Source organism: Metopolophium dirhodum, chromosome 1, assembly GCF_019925205.1.
Source record: "Metopolophium dirhodum isolate CAU chromosome 1, ASM1992520v1, whole genome shotgun sequence".
Lineage (NCBI taxonomy): Eukaryota > Metazoa > Arthropoda > Insecta > Hemiptera > Aphididae > Metopolophium > Metopolophium dirhodum.
In genome coordinates this window covers 33,240,648-33,263,377 of record NC_083560.1, presented here as the reverse complement: position 1 = coordinate 33,263,377, position 22,730 = coordinate 33,240,648, and the positions used below count along the sequence as shown (strand labels likewise).

Here is a 22,730-nt window from a genome sequence, read left to right as displayed (position 1 = left end):
ATTGGCAGCAGTATATTATCATTTATCAGGTAGGAAATCTGCCTGCGGTAGATCGCGGACCCAGTGCTGTCTGTACGTAAGTGTATGATTTAACTTTAAAGTATCACGCTTTTTTACACAATAAATAAAATTTTATTGATATTTATAGAAAAAAAAACTAAAAAAATTGAAAACTGACAATGTCCTTAAACAGTTCAAAAAGAGTCAAATTATTTTCAAAATTTTATGGTGTATAGAAAATGCTAATATAAACATTCAGTGACATTTTCAAGTATCTATATTATATACAGTCATTCGTTTTTTATTTACACAAAATAAGAGAAATCACGAGAAATCGAGTGAATATCAAATGTTGTAAAAATATGAATTTCAAACGCTCATAAAAATTTAATTTGACTTTCTTGTAGACATTTTTTTTTTGATAAAGGTAGACATACTTATGGATAATCTTGTATTACATTTTCAAATCTTAGATTGAAAAAGAAAAATTTTTTATGAATTTTCAACTCAAAATAATTTGTTAATTTTCGTGATTTTTTCGTATTTTGTCAATATTTGAACTTTAAATGCTTATAAATAAAAATTGTGACTAAGGATTTTTAATTTTTTATCTGCCTTTGAAACAATAACCTAAGAGCCTTCTATTAAATTTTCAAGCTTTTTTAACCAACGAATAACATTTTATTGATATTTATAGAAAAAAAAATGGAAACTGAAAATGTCCGTAAACAGCTCAAAATATTTGGAAACTGTTATGGTGTATAGAAAATTCTAATATAAATATTCAGTAAAAATTTCGTATACCTACGGTTATTTGTTTTAGAGTTGCACCAAAAACCAAAATTTTCTCAAAAATAGATTCCCGTTTATCGATTTCCCGAAATCTTTACTTTTAACCCCCCAAAGTACCAACTAGATTCACTTTCGTATCAGAAAAGTTACTGTTGAAGAAAATCTAAGAATTTTTACTGTCCTAAAAGGTGACGACAGACACAAAAATAAAAAAAAAACACATCATTATAAAATCAATACATTCATCGCTTCGCTCAGAATCTAAAATTACAAAGTGAATTGTTATTCTAAAGATGAAATTTTTATATTATGCTTTAGTATCACAGAGACAACACATATGGGTTATAATGTCCTCTTAATCAAATATATGAATAATAATTATACAATACATGTACATCAAATATTTATTATGTATACATAATGATTAATATTCATTACAAATTAGACAATAAGAGTTCTATTAAGATACTTAGCAGTAAAAAATAAGTATAAAAATAATAATAATAATTAAAAAAAATAGTAGAATTATTTTTCAAAAATAGGATTATATAGATGATAATATATAGTATGCTACATTCATAATTTTAATTATGACAGTTTCTGAAAGCATCAACATAATTCTATAAACTTAAACCCAATAAAACAAGATGCAAATTTAAACCATTTTTATAAACGTCTTCATGTACTGATTGTAAATTTTTTTAAACTGACGTTTTGTAAATGGTGGAGGAGTCTTGTTCCTAATAAAATTTTCAGAATATGTTTTGTACATATATTCTAAAGAAATACTAGTTTCAAAGAAATGTTTTTTTAACGTTCCAGGAATATTATATGAACTCAAAACCCTAGGAATATCTTTCATGTATAGGAATAACGTTTTCATATTCTTTAAAAGGCACATTTTCTATACTAACTTCTGAGTCACTCTCAGGCTCATATAAATTGTAGTCCTTGTCCAACGGTATTAAAGATTCTTTCATAAAATCTGTCATGATAACTGGCTCACTAATAATATTTAATTGTCTTGGTTGATTAGCTTTCAACGCAATATCTCTATCAGAATACCAACTGTAATTTATTGGTTTCAGAATAGCATTAAGACGGTTATCAGAAATACCTAATGTGTTCATAAAAAAAGTTCGGCAGACTTTTACGGACGCCTTATTCCAAATAAAACGGTATGTTGGACAGCTTTCAAAAGTGCCATCTTTTTTTTTAGACATACGCAATTGTACTAATTGAGTAATTTTACAGTTCTGTTCAGTCGCATTCAACATCTGAAATTCTTTATAAATTTGTCTTCGGTCGGGGCCAGGCATAGAAAAGTAACATATTAATTGACAGTCCTGGTCGCAACAAGGTGAAAGCATTTCACCATAGCATTCTGTTAAGTCTTGATTATGTATTATAGATTCTGGAATTCCTAGAAAAATAATAAACATTAAACATGTATCTATATGAATAAATTTTTTTGTTTAGCATTATAAAAACTATATCACAAATAACATTATACTACTATAGAATATAATAGTAAAATATACAAAGCCATTTTTTAATTATGTGTATGCTAGCCCCAATTTTATATTTTTTAAATTCTAAATGAAAAGTTTCTGAGTTATTCTTCTTTAAATAGTAAGCTTATTAATTACTATATAAATGGTTATGAGCTTGGTAATTATAATTAAGTATGCGATATAGAATATTTGTTAATAATTACTACTTAGTTAAGTAAACTAAGACAATTTTTTTATACTACATAATGCTTATTGGTAAAAATTGCACCCAATAATTTTCAAAACAAAAGTAAATAATATCCTTTTAATAAACTAATATCTTTATATACTCTATTCCAAATAAGTTTGGAAAAACTGTGCAGCCTCTGAATGGTAGAACCGCTGTGATTGGCTCCAGCCAATGAGACTGTACATCCGCAAACCACGTCACTTTTCCGTCGGGATTTTTTCCAAACTTATTTGGAATAGAGTATAGTATTTAAAATAGAATAACTCGGAAACTTTTTGTTGAAATATTTTAAAAAATCTTATGATTCAAAATTTGCATTAAAACATGTAGGTTTTTATGAAATAAACCAAAGTTTGTATCATAAGCTCTTTAAATGTTGTAAAAATTATAAGTATTCAAATATATTCAACTATATTTAAAAATTTGAAAAATAAAAATTTTAATAAATGCATAATTTAAACGTAAAATTGATAGTAAAATAATCATTATTTTACGTGTGAATATCCAATTTAATCAACATTTAAACTTAAGACGCTCATATTATATATTTGTGGGATTACACTAAACTTTTTTTTAATCTCTACAATCACAACTTATCCTTGTAACCTTGTCATACATTTTCTAACCTAAGGTTTAAAAACCCTTAATGATTATTCAAAATTGTATGCATTTTTAACTAGAAGTAGATTTTCAAAGTTGTGAGATTTTGACGAATTTCATAAAAATTTGAACTTAAACGCTTATAAGAAAATACTATGAATAAGTAATTAAGATATTTTTTAATTTGTATATGAATAACTTTTTAGAAACCTTAAAACTAAAAAAAACTTCAAATGTATATATAGCTCAAAAAGAGTAAACAATTTTTAAAATTTTAACATGAATAGAAAGTGGTAATATAAACATTCGGTGAGAATTTCAAATCTCTAAGGTTATTTGTTCTTACATTACACTGAATACTGGGTTTACATAAAAATTCTTGCTTTTTAAATATATCAAATATTTATAATTTTATTTGGGGGGAGGGGGGGGGGGGGTTAATTTAAAACTTAAAAAGGGTTAGTGACCCAGAAAATGTTAAAAATCAAGGCCTATAGGTTTAAAAGTAAACTATTCATACCATCAGTATGATTTTTTTCTAATAGTTGCAGAATTTTTGTTTTGGAATTTTTTGAAATACTTTTTTTTTCAAATGAAAACACATTTTTAGCATCATCACCAGTCAACATGTCTAAGTATATATAATCACAGTCATTTCCATTATTTCTTGATTTTGGTATCATATTTCTTTCTATTACAGTAAAAATAATTTATAAAGAATTTATTGACTTAATTTTGAAAAAAAAAACAATAAATATAGAAACATAAGAAAATGTTTCACTATTTTAAAAATTCAAACTTTTTCTTTCAAGAACATGAATTAACACACCATATTTGAATGAATAAAATCATTATTTTAAGGAAAAACAAAATTTGGATGTAAATTAATTACCTTCAGAAATATTTTTTTCAATTGATTCTTTATGCGATTTCTTAAGTACTTTTGAAATAGATTTATTTTTTGATATAGTAGTGATATTTGGAGTATCGGTATGTATATTTTTCAAATTATTTTCATATATGGTCTTTTCATCTGGTTTGGATACTAATTTAGTCTGATTACATCCATCTGTTAACACTTAATAAATAATTATTAAATTATATTTTATAAAATAAATTAAATATAACCATTGTTAAAATTATTATTATTATTATTCAAATGCAACAATAATAACAACGATCAATGTCTTGTAAAGAAATACATCATGCACTCGTCCAAACATACAGGTGTTTGATGTGAGTTGAATGAATATTTTGTTACGCTACCACTAACAACACAATTGTATATATTATTTTAAACAATGGTTTGTTTTTTACTTTCTTAATCAAGTATGATAATTGGAATTAAAAAATCTAAATTTTGAAAACTTCAAGAGTTTGTTGTAAATAGAATAATAATAAAAATTGTAATAAGTAATAATGAGTAGGTGGGTAATTAAGTTAGCTTTAATATAAGATATTAATGAGATAGATCCATAAGCGCAACTAGGGAGGGGGCTTGGGGGCTTAGCCCCACCAAAACTTGTAATAGCCCCTGCAATATAAATTATTCATTTGTTTCCTAAAATATCAATAAATCTTTAAAAATTAAACTGTATTTCTTACTTTTTTTTTTTAATTATCTAATTTTTATTTAAACTTTACAACTATTTTATATTTCCAATGATAAATATGGTAAATATCATTAGCTGTATGCCTGTATTTGTTTTAATGAAACAATTTATGTCGGTATATTGGTAAGATAATTATGCATATTTCTAATGAATATGCACTGAACTAAAGTAATAGACTATAGAGACATTGAATTGCGGAATAAAAATCCCCTGAAAAATCCCTGACCCTAGGAAAAATAAACCCCAGACTACAATGTTACTGATAACTAGGTATCAGGTATATGAAATTGATTGATCAAGCTAATTAGTGTTTATCACATTATTAATAATTCATTACAATTATATTATACTTACTAGTAGCATAGTATACCCCAGCGGTTCTTAACCTTTTTGAGTTTGCAACCCCCCTATAATGTCACCAAGATGTCTAACGACCCTTTTGTAATGTAAGCATTAAAAAATTTAAGAAACTGTTATTATTGTATTTATTTGTGTATATATTTTACAAAAAAAGGTATATTATGTACATTTGAATATTTTTTTAATTTAATGACTCTTTTGCTTTGTTGATTTGAAATAATTTTGTCAATCCTTGGCTCAACAGATTTGGATAGACGTATTCTCATTGTTGGCGATATATTCAGCCGATTTCTCGATTTAGTTTTAATTGTAGTCATCATAGAAAACCCTGCTTCGCATAAGTATGTCATTGAAAATGGAATTAACTTTCTTAAAGCTTCCTCTGTTAATGCAGGATACTCAGATTGAATTTTGATCCAAAATTTATTTATGTATTTATTGCTATTAAAAATCTGTTCCAACCCTTTGTCTGAATACAACTCAATTAATCTGAATCAGGACCGTTCAAAATTGCTGAAGATGAATTTGATGTTGAGGGTTGTTTAAAAAAATTGACAAAGATGTTTGCTTACTCATTTTTTAATAATTAGGTATTGAATAAACGTACAATATGTACAAATAGTGTATAACTTATAATTACAATACTTTACCAGCTGGTGTACGACATACAACTGACGAAACACCGATAAAATACTCAGAACATCGCGTAATCGATTATATTGTTATCTTATCTGTAATTAGCTTTGAATTGTATTATAAATAAATAGTACGTTTTTATCGACTATCGGACTATCCAAACAAAAATATATATATTATAACACTTATTATTAATTATAAGATTCTAAGTGAAACAATTTTTTTTCCACATGAATTGGTTGAGAATCGCTGGTATACCCTACTTATCATTAAAAAATTTAAATGTAATAAATAATTTTCAAAAATTAACAATAATATTAATATTAATAATCCACATATTATGTTAATTATCTTTTTAAAAGATTAGATACCTACTACCTACAAACATTCATTGATTATTTATTTGATAATTATTTAGATTATTTGACTTATTGATCACTCAAAATATTTTTATATTTTATTTTATAATCTTTTAAATATTGTATCCATAACTTAAACTTGTAAAATCGACTTCTAATAATAATTATTATTATTAATATTTACATTTTATTTATCGTCAAAATATTATTAGGAAATGTAATATGTTATTTTGGGGGTATATAATATAAAAAAATAATTCTGAAAATTATAATATAAATATTAAGAAATAAGTTAAATTGTATTCAATATACACAACTAACCTACCTACCTACCTAACTATATATTTACACTTTGAATATAGCATAGTTTTTTAATTAAATTTTTCTTTAATCTCTACTTGATTTTGAATTTTTTCAATGATATGTAATATGTATAGTGGATACTGTATACCTACACTATAAGTATATATTTGTAATTAAATATTAATAATGTGATATTTACACTAACTATAGCGCTTGAAAAATATTTGTTCAATCATTTTCATGTGTTTATGAGTAATATAAACAAATATTGTAGTCCGAGGATTTTTATTTTGATTACCACATAGTATACTATATTATTCCGAAAAATGATATTTGAGTAAATAAATATATATTTTGTATGATTTTTCTATATTTTTATGTGAATATATATGGGTTACTTTTCATGTAGTATCAGATGGGGCTACAGCCCCCCCTAACATTTTAGTCCTAGTTGTGCTACTGGATAGATCCTATATGAATATGCCAATGTATAATGATTTGCATCCAGAAAAACGTCAGCTCTCAAAACTCAAATTTTTTGTTAAAACTCTTTGACTTAGAAATTTGGTTGATAACTCAATAAAAAGTACTTGTCAACTATCAAGTAGATACAGCATTTAACATTTTTAACGGTTAAAAAAATAGTCAACTTTAGCTAGACTTATCTTTAGAAACATATCTCTGAAACTGGATAACGGATTTAGTTGTTAAGGGTATTGTTACACATTAGCTAGAAGAAGTGTAGCGAAGAGTTTCAGACCTTTATCTTTAATAGTTCATTCACTAGAGATCTTAAAAGTTGTACAAGATAAAAACAGACAAGTAGATAAAAACTTAGTACCAAAAGCGATAATTATTTTAAAATTTTAAGAGGGCTAAAAGTATGAAGTGAGTTCCATATAAGTACAACTACAATATTAAAAAGGGTTAAAATATTTTTAGAAACAGACCACTATAATGTTGTATACTAAGATAATTCAGTCAATAACAAGTTAGGTACCTTTTTACACTATTGTTTGTATTAAATGTTGGTGGTTCTTCCATCAAATTTTTATAGTTTAATATTTCCATACAGACATACTCCAAATGTATTTCATAATATAGTAGGTAGTATTAATTTTTTTGTAAGAATTGCATTTGATAATGTCATTGCGTGTATACATTTTTTTTTATTTATTTAAGAAAAAACTTACACAGTAACTGGTACTATGTAGGGGAAATTTTTCTATATTTTTAATATAACAAAACATAATGATGTGCAAGCAAAGAAATGTTTGCAAGCACAGATTTAAATAATTATTGTTCAAAATTGTATTTTTTACTGTGCTAATTTATTATAGCTTTAAATGTAATATGGCATGTAATGTGCTTGCTATTCACTAAAGTAGGCAAAGTGAGACAACATACAATCTCTGAATATATTTTTTTTAATTTCAAATCACTTTAAATACTTCTTAAGTGTTCCCACATAATATTTTTGTAAATTTGATTTTGATTAATATCGCAATAATGTATCGAGTATCTTTCGATAACAATTTTTTATGAAATAATCGATATTTTGACTATAAATGTATCATGTTACAAGATAATTGATACTTCATATAATTGTATCGAGATACGAGATACAAAATATAGTTGTATCTAAGATACTTCCAAACCCTGCCTGTGGTAAGGATGAAACATTCAAATTATTTTGGAATTGAGGCATAAGAAAATTTTTGAAATAATAATTGTAAGCTTTGTATGTTAATTATAAAGTAATTGTTAGTTCCATACTTATCTCTTAAATAATTAAACCGTGCCACGGTAATTACCAGAAATACCGTATACCTACATTTATTATTTTTATATAATCGTAACGACATAATATAAAAGGCCCTATCCTAGCCCATAGGTTGAAAACTTGGAAGCACTAATAAATTTGCCAAGGTTTATGATTTTTTTGCTAATAACCGAAGTACGGTGCTTTAGGCAATTATCGAAAATACTGTACAACCGGTAATACCGTAGATACCGGTAATAAACATATACCGGATACCGGTATAAAAATATGAAATACCGCTAGTCTTACAATAAATTAGTAAATTACTTGCATTTATTTTTATTGTTCAATTAAGTGTATAATGTATACTATATATTAATAATTTCTCAGAATTGAATAATATGATTATTAATATGCAAGATTTAAAATTTTAATTACCTTTATTGCCATTTATTTTTGTTGAACTAGATTGGACTGCGCATGCATTAAATATTTGTTGGTGATTTTCTGGATCTTGGTCATCTACATCACGTTCCAATGAATTTAACAATAAACTTTCATTCATTTTTTCTCTTGTGTCTTTAACTATCAAAGTGTTATTTTCTAACTGCTTGAATTCTAAATTATTTAAAATAATATCAATATATCTGCTGTTAACTGTGGATGCATGTTTTCTATCATAATTGTCTTCAGAACTTATTACAAATGAATTCTACAAAATATAAAAAAAATTGTGATAATTAAATGACCTATGAAATTGTTGTTACTTTATAATCATATACATACTTGTGGCTTAATTGATGGGATAGCATCATTATTTAGACCATACATATCATTAGTCATTAAAACATCATCATTTTCAAAATGATCAGAGCAAATTCGATCTTTATCGGTTGGCTGCCAATTAGTTAATCCAATACTATCTACCCATTTTTTAAGCATATTTTTGTTTTGCAATGGAAATCTAAGTATAATATCAAAATATAAAATTAACAATATAATATTTGATTAGATATAACCCAACCAAAAATAAGGCAGAAAAAAATCCATTAAGCAAATCTGGACCTTTGCAATAAACCGTGTTATTTTTATCATTTTTTTCATGGGTATGAATATAGTCACACAACAATAATGGACTCTTTATAGTTTATATAATTTATGCCAAAACACTTATAGGTGTAGGGATATACAAAAATTAGGTTTAGAGACATAATATTGTATTTTTTTTTAATGTTACTCTGTACAGAGTGAAACCGGAAAACCTGATAAATGAAATTAATTTTGTTCTAATCAATATTTATTTTTTTAAATTTGATTTTTTAATGGTGAAAATAAAAAAATTAATACTCATGTAAATTGTTTAGGAAAAATGTTTATTGTTTAAACATTTATTTAAGTCACGTTATATGATTTTTACACATCTCATTATTTTTGTTAAATTAAGTTGATCTAGTCATAAAAAAACATATAAAATTTACATTTTAAACTATATTTTAAAAATATTTTATTAGAATTTTTTAATAGGGACATATTAAAATCTTATTTATTTTTAAAAAAGTATTAACTTTTTTAACAAATGAAGAACTTTTAAATTAAGCCACTTGACTTAGATAAATGTTTTTAGTATCAAAAGTTTTTGAAAAACTAGATTTACAAATTAGCTATTTTGAATTTTTTTAATCGGATTTTTTATTTTTGTTATTAAAAAATGTATAATCTTATATTTTAAATGTAGCGCACATTTTAATAAATTATACATATAAATTAAAATGAAAAATAATAATTAGAACGAAACTTATTTTATTTGTCACTTCTTCCTGTTGCACCTTGTATAATTTGTTTAACAATGAAAAATTAATAATGAATATATGATGATGTACTTATGTCAATCATTAAATACTATTAGTACCATTTTATAGCTTTAAATAAAATACATATACATTTTTAATTTTGTAAGTAATAAAAACAACTAGTTTACTTAAAAAACAATGTCTTTTTTCCATCTTTCAAAAATGTCTTGTCACAGCCTTGAATAATACAGTCTTCAAGTTCTGTTGTATTATTTGTTATACCTGCAATTATGTTTTTTCCAAATTATTATCAACATTAATATAAATTTATGTTATCCTAAAATGTAACTAAACTAACTATAATTATCATTCACACTTCTTTTTCGTTTTCTTGCAAACTTTGTATACTCATGTGACAGTAGATAAAGTGTTGGTACAATATTATTATTATTCAAAATAGTTTGTCTAAAAAGTTGACCGTCTTGTCGTATAGTAATAGATGTAAAATTTTCAGGATAAAAATGAATTGAGCATATTTTTAACAAAGGATCAAATTTGTCTTCGCGTCCGCACATTTTCCACCAGGTTTCACAAAGTGCTTTATTATCCATTGGAAAGTTGATGAAAAATAAGGTATCAAACTGGTCTCTTGCATTTTGATTACATAATACAACCGCACATTCTTGGTTTATAGGCTGGTTTGTCTAAAAATTCAAAATTTTATTAAATATTTACTTAAAATAATAAAATAACTGAACCAACATTTACAAGATTTGTTACAGATGAAGACAATGACACAGAGTCTACTTCTATCATTGATTCTTCCAGTATATTTTCAAGTTCAAATTCGGTGTCTGAAAGTGATGATAGAAATTCATCATCAAATTCAGTAGCTTCATTCAAATACTAAAAAAAAATTCTACAACTGAATAACTCAAAATTATAAATTTGAATAAAATAGTCTTACACTAAAACTACTACAAGATGATGTACTTAGAGTTGAATCATCATCACTGGATTTCATATAACTAGTATTTGGTGTATCAAGTAAATCGTCAGAACTAATATCGCTTGTAGACGAACATTCACTGTCTTCAGAATCTGTCAATATCTTTCCATGTGTAATATCCTCAAGGCCGTCCTGACAATTTGCGGGGCCCAGGGCAGAGTAATATTGTAGGGCCTAAAATGTCATTATCGTTAGTTGGTAATTGCATATATTTAATATTATGATGTATACCTAGGTATAAGCGGTCAACGCGCAAATATACTTAAAAATATAATACCTTGTACTTGCAACAATATGAGTAAGTAAATTAATTAATAACAAAACATGTCATATATTTCAACTTAATATAATAATATTGATCAATTAATAAGTCTGTAAATATAGTAGGTACCTAATACAATATAAAAAAAGGTGGACGAGTGTGTACCCCTCTGCTGTACAGTAGTACAGTAGGTGTCATGCATGTTGTGCAATATATGTGTTATATTAGAATTACATTGATAAATCATTGTATACGAAAAAATATCCTTAGCGGAGACGTTGTATCAACCTAGCATACTTGTACAAATAATCAAATTTAATAGTTTAAAAAAAAATTAACAGATAGAAAATATCTCTCTGCTATAAATAGTCTGCCTTTCCGGTGAACTTATTTAGTTTGATAGAGATACAAAAACTTGTTGGAAACCTTCTATTAAAATTTTTTTATCTTAGCTACGAAAAGAAAAACTTTTTTAACTTTAAAATAATTTACATTTTAAAAATTTCTTCTGGGTACAAATAGCTCAAAGCTATAAAAAGCTATAAATAGCTCAAAAAGAATCAAAATTGTTTGAAAATTTTACCATGTATGGATGGTAATATGGAAATAATGGTAATTTTAACATTTGGTGAAAAATTAAAGTGTCTATGGTTTATGTTTTTGAATTACAAAAAAATATTAAAAATTGATGGATAACAATTTGTTAATTTACCGAAGTAAATCCAATAACGTAAAGTTAAATTCGCTCATAAAAAACTAATGTTACTCTCCGGTAAACATATTTTTTTTGTTTAATGTAGGAATATTTGTGGAGAATCTCCTATCAATATTTTTAGCGTTAGTTAGGAATGAAAAACTTTTATGAATTTCTAATATAGTTTGAGCATTTTTGAAATGTTGATACATTTTGTCAAGATTTGAACTTTATAAGCATATAAAAAATAATTGAGTCCATGTATTTTTTTAATTCCATTAATAAAAACTATTAGGAACCTGCATTACATTTTCAAGATTTTTTACTAAGTGAAAAAATTTTATTGAGGATAATTTTAAAAAAATTTAGAAAAATAGAAAAATATCTCAAGGCTATAACTAGCTCTAAAATAGTCAAAATATTGAGAATATGTTTTATGGAAGATGCTAGTGTAAATATTTGTTGTAAAAACAAAGGTACTACTTGAATTTTTAATTTTGACTTCCCAAAAATACCAACTAATTTCACTTTTTTATCAGTAAAGTTGCTGATCTCGAAAATCAGAGCACTTTTACTACCCAAAATGTGGTTTACAAAACAGAAAAAAAACATTATTGTAGAATCAATAAATTTTTTCACTCCGTTCAGAATCTAATATATTATAAATTAACCTTCTTACGTCTTAAATTAGCAAATGTGTCAATAAAAATTTAAATATAAATATAAATTTTAGTTTTTCAGCATTTTTTTTCTTTAGACATTATAACTGGTCCTTTTTTTGGGATAGAGCGCTTTAAAGATAGTTATTTTTATAGTTTTCAACTTTGAAAATTGAATTTTAATTATATTAACTCGTTTAAAATGTCATACATTTATTTGACGTAAATTCATATAAGTAGGTTTAGATAGTAAAAATTACAAAATTAAATGTATAAATATATACAAATAACACATTTTTTTTTTTACTCATTAACTTGAATTTTTTTATTGTATCTATAAAAGCGGGGCCTGTCCAACTGTGGTAAAGGCGAGGGGCCCTACTCGCTCTGACCTGAATATTCTTTACACAAATACATATACTCAAGCATTTTTCATAATTCATAACATACATACTATATTTATACTTTATTACATTTACTTACATTATGAATTGTATTTGTTGTATGGAGTATGGGACAAGCATCTGGTCTAAGCCTATTGGCCCTATTGCCAGCTTCATATTCATCCATCTCAAAGTGGTCGTCACATATCCTACTTTTGACAATTGGTAACCAATTTGAACGATTTGTCGCCATTATCCAAATGGGCAATAACTTCTCATCATCAAATGGGAATCTATAATATAATACACAATAATGTTTCAATTATTTTTGTTGAATCATTCAATTAGGTATAAGCAAGAATATATACTCATGCAATCGAACTCCATCATCAGAAGTATTCAAACATCCCAAAACAGAACAACGATTTTCCATGGCAATAGTAGGTACATACAAACTCTCAGGTACTTATTAAAAGAATTCAAATTTACTGTGCTTTACATTTAAAACAAGTTTCATATAATTTTTATTATAAAGTAGGACTACTATAATTATTAAGATCATCTGCTAGTAGTTACCACAATACTCACTATAATGATTAATACTCCGGTATATTACTGTATACTACTAACTATGAAGTCCGTGCCACTACCGAATAGTTTGCACAATCGATTGTCATTCGATAGTTTAAAAAACAACTGAGTGATTTTTTGATTGAATAAATATTATCAACAATCGATTTTTTTGAAAAATACACTCGATAGTTTTCATTCAATAGTAAATAGTAATCAGTAATGGCGGGTTTCCGCTGGATACGTGTACGTGACAAGGCAATCGCGGCAGCTCGGAGGATCGTGTTATCACTAGGTGTTATCACAATAAAAATTACTTGTATACATTTTCACGTATTTTCACGTACTTTTAGTTTTATACTTTGACATATTTTATTTTAATCATTATGGAGAAGTCGTGTTGTCATTGTAAATGTACAACAAAATTTCAATCAAACTTAATTCGTCATCAAAAAAATGCACATAGATTTGTTGAAACACAATTCAAATGTGAATACTGTCCATATGCTACCAACTCCAATTACAATATGCAACGTCATCGATCTCGTTTTCGCGAGCTGGGTATTGATTGCAATAGCAAGAAGAATTGTAAACAGAGAATAATTTGTCCGGTTTGTGGATCAAAATATGAACTAAGAAATGAGCTGAGGCGACATAACGTAACCGATCATAATGAGACTGTTGAGGAAGAAAATCTTGTTTTTGAATCTGACAGTAGTAAATATTAGCAAAAACATTAATATAAAAATAGGTAAGTAGATGCAATCTTAAACTACAATTTATTAACTGCAATAATTTTACTATCAATAATACATTTAATTTATGGTTTTAAAATATTGAACAAAAATATAATATCATAAATACATACCGAAATGCAAATAAAAATATTTAAATGAACAACATATTAAAAACAAAACAGTCTAGATAATATTAGTTTAACCTTGATAATAACTCATAAACTTAAAATACATTTAAAATCTTTGCAAAATAAACAAAGTGATACATTGTATATTATAGAAAAAATAGTATAAATTAGAATGCACCACCCCCCTATAAGCAAAGCTTGGGCTGGGGAGCAATTCTTATCTGTACAATATTATTAGAATACATTTTATTTTTAACTAGGTGTCAAATGAGAAAAAAGTGAAGAGTAAATACATAATAATTACCTATTTAGTTTAATAACATTAATTATAAACTGGATAATTCATGACTTTTAACATAGCTTTTGATTAATTTTAAATTAAAAAAGGTGGATAAGTAGATGTCGCTCTGCTGTACGGTAGGTTACAAGTGGGTCACTGTAATGGATGGTGTTAAATTTGACTTCAATGATATAATATCATTGTATAAGAAAAACGATTCTGAGCGAAAACAGTCAGTCAGCCTATGATTTTACCAAGTATATTTGATGATATTATTGTGAATAAAGTAATGTATATATAACCTATTTACGTGGAGCCTTGTTTTAAATTTTCAATCCTTAGCCATAAAAGTTAAACATTTTATAAATTTTTAACTACAAAATAATTAATAAATTATAAATTTGATAAATGTTGTCAAAATTTGAACTTTAAATGCTTATAAAAAAAAAATTGTGCCTATGTATTTTTAATATTTTTCAACTGCTATTAGAACGATATATCAGGAGCCTTATATTAAATTTCCACGCTTTTATACCCAACAAATAAAAATTTATTGATATTTATAGAAAAAAAACAAAAAAAATTGAAAACTGACAATGTCCGTAAACAGCTCAAAAAGAGTCAAAATATTTTCAACATTTTATGGTAGATTCACTTTCCTATCAGAAAAGTTACTATTGAAGAAAATCCAAGCACTTTTACTGTCCTAAAAGGTGATGACAGACACAAAAAAATAAAAAATTAAAAAAAAATAAAAAAAAAAACACACATCATTGTAGAATCAATACATTCATCGCTTCGCTCAGAATCTAAAAATGATTAATATTAAATATAACAATTGGCATAATTTAAGACCACAAAAAACTTTATATTAAATAAGTTAACGTATATTTATATATTTTTTTTTTGTATCTTGTACTATGATCATGATCTAAGCAGATAACTAAATGTTTATTTTTGTTAAGTTCCACTAAAGTATTGAAATTAAAAATGTACCTAAAATCATTTACTTTTAGTCCCTTATAAATTAATATGGTACTTGTATGAATTGATAAATTATGTATATATTTATTTAATTAAGATTATGTAACTCTGGTAAAATTATTTATGCATAATACATACTCATTTTTAGCCAGTACATTTAAATAGTCATTGTTATGTTTTGAATTTGTCATTATATCTACATTAATATTGCCACGTAAAATGTTTAAGTACTTATATTTAGTTTGAGAGAATAATAAATCAAGACTTTTAATAAAACTTTCTTGATTATCATTAGGTGATATAAAGGGTGATATAATATATATATATATATATATATATACAGATTACAGAAAATAATAATTCATTAATGATTCTCAGAACCATGTACACAGATTTATGGTTTTGAAAAAATAAAAACTAATTCTTCTCTTATATTATCCTAGAATTTTTTTAATGGAAGAAAACTGTCGAATGTGAAAACTTTTGGTCATTATGTGTGTCATCAAGGAATGAGCAGAAATAAAAATAGTACCAAGAAAAAAGAATATTTTTGTCTTCGTGATGGATTCCATAATGAATTTAAAAATCGTAAGAAGCAGCTCAAGAGTCAGGGTTCTAACAAAATAAATAGATCCTGTCCTTCTGTCCTTCAAAGATGAAATATAAAAAAGAAAATGGAGTAGTCTTGGTACAGTTTATAAAGTCACACATTGGACATGATGAAAATATTGGCAGATTAAACCTTAAAAAGGATGAACGTGCTGAAATAGCTGGTAAGTGATTATACAGCTATCTTTGAATTATCTTAATTTATATATATATCTTAATATTAATTTAGGGAAACTCAAATTTGGTGTTCCACTTGATGTCATACTTGATCAAATTCGTGATGATACATCAGATATTCATGCTGCACTTATTACAACAACAAAACAAGATCTTCGTAATATTATAAGAGATTTTAATTTGGATCCTACTCGTTCACATTCAGATGACGATGTCAGCATAGAAATTTGGTGCACCAAAGTAAGTGGTGTTAATGATCCTTCTTTCAACCCTGTTATATACTATAAACAACAAGGCGATCATTCTGATAATGAAAATCTGAATGTTGAAGAAGTCCTTTTGATTATATCTAATGCATTCCAGAGAAATATGCTTATTCAATTTGGTAACAATATAATATGCATTGATAGTACACATGGAATGAATCAATATGATTTCCACTTAACTTCATTGGTAGTAATTGATGAGTATGGTCGTGGTATTCCTGCAGCATTCTGTATTTCAAATAAAAAGGATACAAATACATGGTCAATTTTTTTTTAAAAAATAATTGAGTGTATTGATATCATTTTACATCCAAAAGTATTTATGTCAGATGACGATGACTCATTTTACAATGCGTGGAAACACGTGATTGGCTATGTACCTAATAGATTACTGTGCACCTGGCACATTGACCGTGCTTGGAGAAATCAACTCCAAAGAAAAATAATAAATGTCGAGAAAAGAGTTTTAGTATATAAGGCTTTAAGAATCTTATTACAGGCTACAAATACTGAAGAATTTCAAGAATTATTAAAAGGTTTTATGCAAGAAGTAATGGCTGATAATGAAACCAGTCCATTTGGAGAATACTTTAAGTCATACTACATCACCAGACAGACAACTTGGGCATATTGCTTTAGAAAAAACTGCGGCATCAACACTAATATGAGGCTAAAATCCCTGCACAAGGTTCTCAAATACTTCTATCTTCATGGACAAAAAAACAAACGTCTTGATAAATGTATTGACGCTCTTGTAAAGTACTCCCGTGACTGTCTCTTCAAAAGATTAAGAAAAATTGTTAAAAATGAGAGACCAAGACGACTGAAGAATATTGCAAAGAGCCATGTCATAGCTGAAGAAGTGCAGGTAAATTTTAACCAGGCCACAAGTACATGGTCTGTTGAATCTCAGTCATCAACAGATATATTATGCGAAGTTGAATTAGTATGTGATAATGTTGGAATTTGGAGTGATGATTGTATAATGATATGTGAACAATGTGAGCCAAAAATATGTGTTCATACATTTGCTTGTGAATACGTTGATTATTTAATTAAAACAAATATCTGTAAGCATATTCATGCTACTTTAGCATGTATATCCAAAGATCTTCTTACAGCTGGATCTGAAGTCTCCCCTTGTTTTGAAGAAAATACCAAGCTCAGTGAAAGGATTACTCAGAATATTGACACTTTAGAACCATTATTCAATAACAATTCCTCATCAGACATTGATGATAATCGAAATATAATATAGTTTTTAATTCTCAAGTGAATATAAGTTATAACTATAAAATACTACCAAAGATGGGCGGTTGTACACTTGTACTACTCTAAATTGCTCCAATACACGTAGTAAAGGTTTTCGTCTTTTTCGGTTTCCAAGAGACCCTAAAAGACAAAAAACTTGGTTACAAAATTGTCGCCGTGACAAATGGCAGCCTACAAATTATTCTGAGTTGTGTGAAGTAAGTATTAGATCATAATTTATTAATAATTTATTAACAAATTTAGTCACGTTAATATTTTTTGTCGTTTCCTTCAGAATATAGGCATTAGATATAAATATCGTAATATAATAAAATATAATTATATCTTATGCGTATTCCAATAGATCCATTTTGAAGAAGGACAATTTGAACAACATCGTCAGGATGGTGTAAAAAAACTCAAGCCAAATGCTATACCAACACTGTTTGATATACCAAATCCACCACGCTTGTTGGAAACCAAAAGAAAATCTTTGTATGAGATATATATCATTATTAAACCAAATTTATTATAATTAAAAATTTGCTTTTGTTACCTAAATTATATATAAAAATATACTATTATTGTTATTACTATTAATAGTAACTTTAAACTATTTTATCTATTTAATTTATTTACAAGGCACATTCTTATAATAATCTTATTTATTATAAGTTAAGTTATGCAGTTATTCAAATTTTAAATAAATATAATTGTAGTAGATCTTATTTTTCCAAACGTTTCTGTAACTATAAATTTTAATAATCGTTAATAATTTTTTTTTAACCTTAATAATTCTAAATAATATACTAAAATAAACAAACAAATAATAGGTAATTGAGTCCAAAGATTCTGATTTGGCCCATTATCAATCAATATTGTTAAAAGAGAAGCAAGAATTGTTTTTTGTTCAACAAGAAAATAACAACTTGAAAATAAGACTTCAGGTATGAACACAACTGAATGTACATACTTGTAGATTGGTATCATTTAATTTAATTTCAATTTTATGTTTTGCAGGTAGATAATAATCAATGTTATAATATAACAGGCAATCATTTATCAAAACTATTGAAGGAAAAAAATAAATTGTTATCATTATAAAAAGAAAAGAAATTATTGGAAACAAAATTACAAATGGTCCATGAAGCTTTGGATGAGATTATGTACAATTGAAAAACAATGACAGTTTTGTAAAGTATTTGAGCAAACAAATAGGTAGATATAGTTAAATATAAATTATGCATTTAAGTACCAAATTGTTATTGGATGTATTTTATCAGTGTTGTAAAGTATTTAATTTAACTTTTAACTAGTTTAGTAATCGGTATATTTATTATTAATTTATCACATACATTTTGTAATAATAAATACAATAACATAATAATACAATAATTTAATAGTTTTATTTAATTAAGTTAGGTTTATCTTTTTTTAGCAGTTGCTGTGCCATATATTTTCTTTCTTTTTTTTGAGTTTACTGAAAAGTTTACTGTAGCATAGGATCTTACCGTAAAAAAGTGTTTTACAATTCTTACAGGATTACAGGATTTAAAACATGTAGGAAATTCAATACATAAATCATTTACAATTTTATTAATTAAGTTATAAGAAGAGGTATGTATTATATATGTCTTATACTTAATATAGAGAATTTCAAAATTACAAATAATTAGAAATAGTTCCATGCATGGATGGTTCAATCCACCTTTATTCAATGAATTGGTGTGTGTCTTAATACTTTCAAACAGTTCATCATTAGGTGCATTTTGCTGTAACTTAATTGCACATTCTTTACAACAATGTTTTAACAACATATTGGTTGTACTTCCAGCAATGTGGTATAAACTGTTTAGATCAATTTTACTAATGCCGGTTAATATCTGGTTGATAGTTTCTGTTTCAAATGCATCACTAGGAAAGTTATTAGCGTTATGTGTAAACAAGTCACTAAAATTATTAATATTACTGTGAATACTCTCATAATCGGGATTCTGGAAAAAATCTATAAGATAAGTATCACTGTCGGTTACTAAACTACTTCTTTTAACATCGGAAATAAATTGAGAAACTTAGATTATTTTAAACGCACTGAGACACTGGGTGGCTATAGGAGTTGCTCCGGATTTTCGTCGAAATTGAGAAAAAAACATTTTCAATTGCATCTTGGGTGAATCTATGACAAATCAAGAAATCAAAGCCACAATTGAATAGAGTTTCTGCAATATCAATCAAAGATAATGATGACATTCAAAGGTTTCCAACTATTTCCGATGGTTAAGTTTTCAAATAAGGTAATAACTTTCTCTAAAAAATCATATTTAGATTCTTTGTTATTTTTAGTTGTTGATGTTTTTCTTAGTTTTGAGGCTATCAAAGTGAACCATTTATCAATTATTCTAATAAAATGTGCTGTTACTAATGCATCTTGAGGTAAAATTCCTAACTTTACACCTAACTCAAGAGCAACTGCAGTCTTAAATGAAAAAAATCTAATAGTTGATCCAACGTTCATTTTCTGAAAACTATCTGGAAAGATATCTTCACGTTTCAAGTGGTATAAAGATCTGAGTTCTTTACCTCCATTAATTTCTTCTGTCCACAATTTAGTAACATAAGACCCTTTGACTTTTAGAGAAGGAAGATTGTTTATGTCGCAGTAAGTTGTGGGTAAAATCATATCCCCTTTTAGTGTGGCACTTTTAAAATTTTTATTAAATGACATACATCAGGAGTAATGAAAATATAATGCCCATTGTAGAAGAACTAATTTTCTCTAATGCCTTCTTTTTTTACTTGTATACCCAATACTGTTCAAAGTGCTCGAATGCTATTACCCATATCCGATGACAATGACATCAAAACCTGTGAAATCTGGTGAACCTAGGTAATGTTTAGACCTTAGAGTCTAGTAGTTTTGTTTAGCAACCTATATGTAGGATAGCAAAAAATAATTTGGGCCTTGTCTTCTAAGTTATAAGATACCTACATTTTTTGATGTTTATGTTTGTAATGAGATCATAATCGTGCACCTTGCCTTGAGGCTTTCGTTTTATTTAAAAAATTGATTTCACCCGGGGTCGTAGGTTTATGACACGGGGAATTGGACTGAGAGAACCGAGATGAATTCTTGAGTTATTTAGATAAAATCTCTATTAGGAAATAAGTTTGGATGTAGTTAGAATATTTTGACTATTTCATCGTTAAAACATTTAATTTGTTTATATACTGCTAAAGATTCATTTTCTGGTTGAGGATCAATTTACTTTGTTTCTATTAAACCTTTGTTTTTTTTTTAAGCAAATCTTTGATAGAATAGATTTTACATTTATGTGATATTTCTCAAATGTATGCATACAATCGTTTTTCACAATGTATATACAGTGTATATTGTACACGATAAAAAATATTTCGATTAGCTACGGGGATGGTTTTATGGTAGAAAATTTGATCTAGTATATACTTTTCAGAGGTCTATAATAGGTTAAAAATTTCCAATACTTTTCTTAATAATCGAGGAGGAACAAAATGTGCTCTATAATTTACGAGAGTGATAATTTATTGATAGAAATATCGCGTTATGGCGATGTCAGCTCCGGTTATATACCTAAAAATTGTCATATACAATTATATATGTTAATCACATGTTAAACATACGCAGCAGCTGATATAGAATTGGTTCATATCCTAAGATCCTCGTCATTTGTCAATTGTAGTATTATTAGTTATATATGTATTTGTATTGGTAACGGACACAATTCTAAATTAAATTATAATTATCCTAACAATATATTAACGATAACAATAAAGATATAATGTTATATGCACATTAAATTATTAATAAGAATACAAAACAAAAAAAAACGTTATGGAGCCTGTTCATGAGTCAGTCGTCAATGATGATTTGTGTGAGTGTGATTGTATTCTATCTACACATTTTCTGTATGTGCATTGTGCGCACATGTCAACAGCACCGTCGACCAAAAATGAAAAGTGTGATTTTTTGCTCAAAACACCCTTTACAGGATGAACTCATACGAATCGTCGAGTGGACTGATTTCATTAATTATTTTTTATTAGAAACGGGATCATTTATTCAGGCCGCATTGGACCGAATTTTAATTTCATTGCTTAAAACAAACATAGAATAAAAATATGAAAAGCCTGGACAAATTGGTCTTATTCAAATTCGTTTATATGGTCGCCTAGAAATAGATATGCCAATTATAAAAAGCCAAGAATTCCACTTTCAAAAAAAAAAAATATATCGATCACTACAAGGCATGAAAGTTTTTCCCGTAAGGCATATATTTGAGCAAAAAAACAGGTCACGTGCAGGCCCCTTGAATATATTACCTATCAAATAAACAAGATAACTTTAAAAAATTTGTTATCATCCATTGCATCACATAATACGAGTCAGGAGAATATTATGTTATATCATTTTTAGAGAATTATAATTATATTCAGAAATTCATTTTAATCATATAAATATATTAATTTTATTTTAGATAAATTGCATGGTAAAGAGGTTTCTCATCTATTGAAATCTAACTAATAAGTTTTTTTCAACAATTGACAATTGTTAATAAAACATGAAAAGCTTGACAGTTTAATACGAGGTTCATTTTAAGTTTTTATTACTGGAATTCCAAAGCGTAAATAGCGTAAGCGTAAGTCCATAGAAGTTTTTAATGAGCATTCGAAGTTAAAATTATGTGCAAATATGAAATAAATTGAAAATTGGTTTAAGTATTCACATA

At 26.5% G+C, this 22,730-nt stretch overlaps 2 protein-coding genes across 2 annotated transcripts; one reads left to right on the top strand and one right to left on the bottom strand.

Annotated features, from left to right (window-relative positions):
* Positions 1 to 1,258: 1,258 nt before the first annotated feature.
* On the bottom strand, positions 1,259 to 13,547 carry LOC132935538 (uncharacterized). Its single transcript, XM_061002130.1, is given in 11 exon segments — positions 1,259 to 1,663; positions 1,665 to 2,215; positions 4,028 to 4,204; positions 8,607 to 8,880; positions 8,955 to 9,132; positions 10,147 to 10,240; positions 10,317 to 10,662; positions 10,721 to 10,864; positions 10,926 to 11,141; positions 13,066 to 13,258; positions 13,334 to 13,547. Coding segments are annotated over 11 exon segments (2,454 nt in total). The 5' UTR covers positions 13,399 to 13,547; the 3' UTR covers positions 1,259 to 1,447.
* A 426-nt stretch (positions 13,548 to 13,973) lies between these two features.
* Positions 13,974 to 17,716, top strand: LOC132937200 (uncharacterized). The gene is made up of 3 exons (XM_061004022.1): positions 13,974 to 14,286; positions 16,108 to 16,437; positions 16,503 to 17,716. Exons 2-3 carry the CDS (start codon positions 16,320 to 16,322, stop codon positions 16,991 to 16,993), a joined length of 609 nt encoding a protein of 202 aa, XP_060860005.1. The 5' UTR covers positions 13,974 to 14,286; positions 16,108 to 16,319; the 3' UTR covers positions 16,994 to 17,716.
* Positions 17,717 to 22,730: the final 5,014 nt, after the last annotated feature.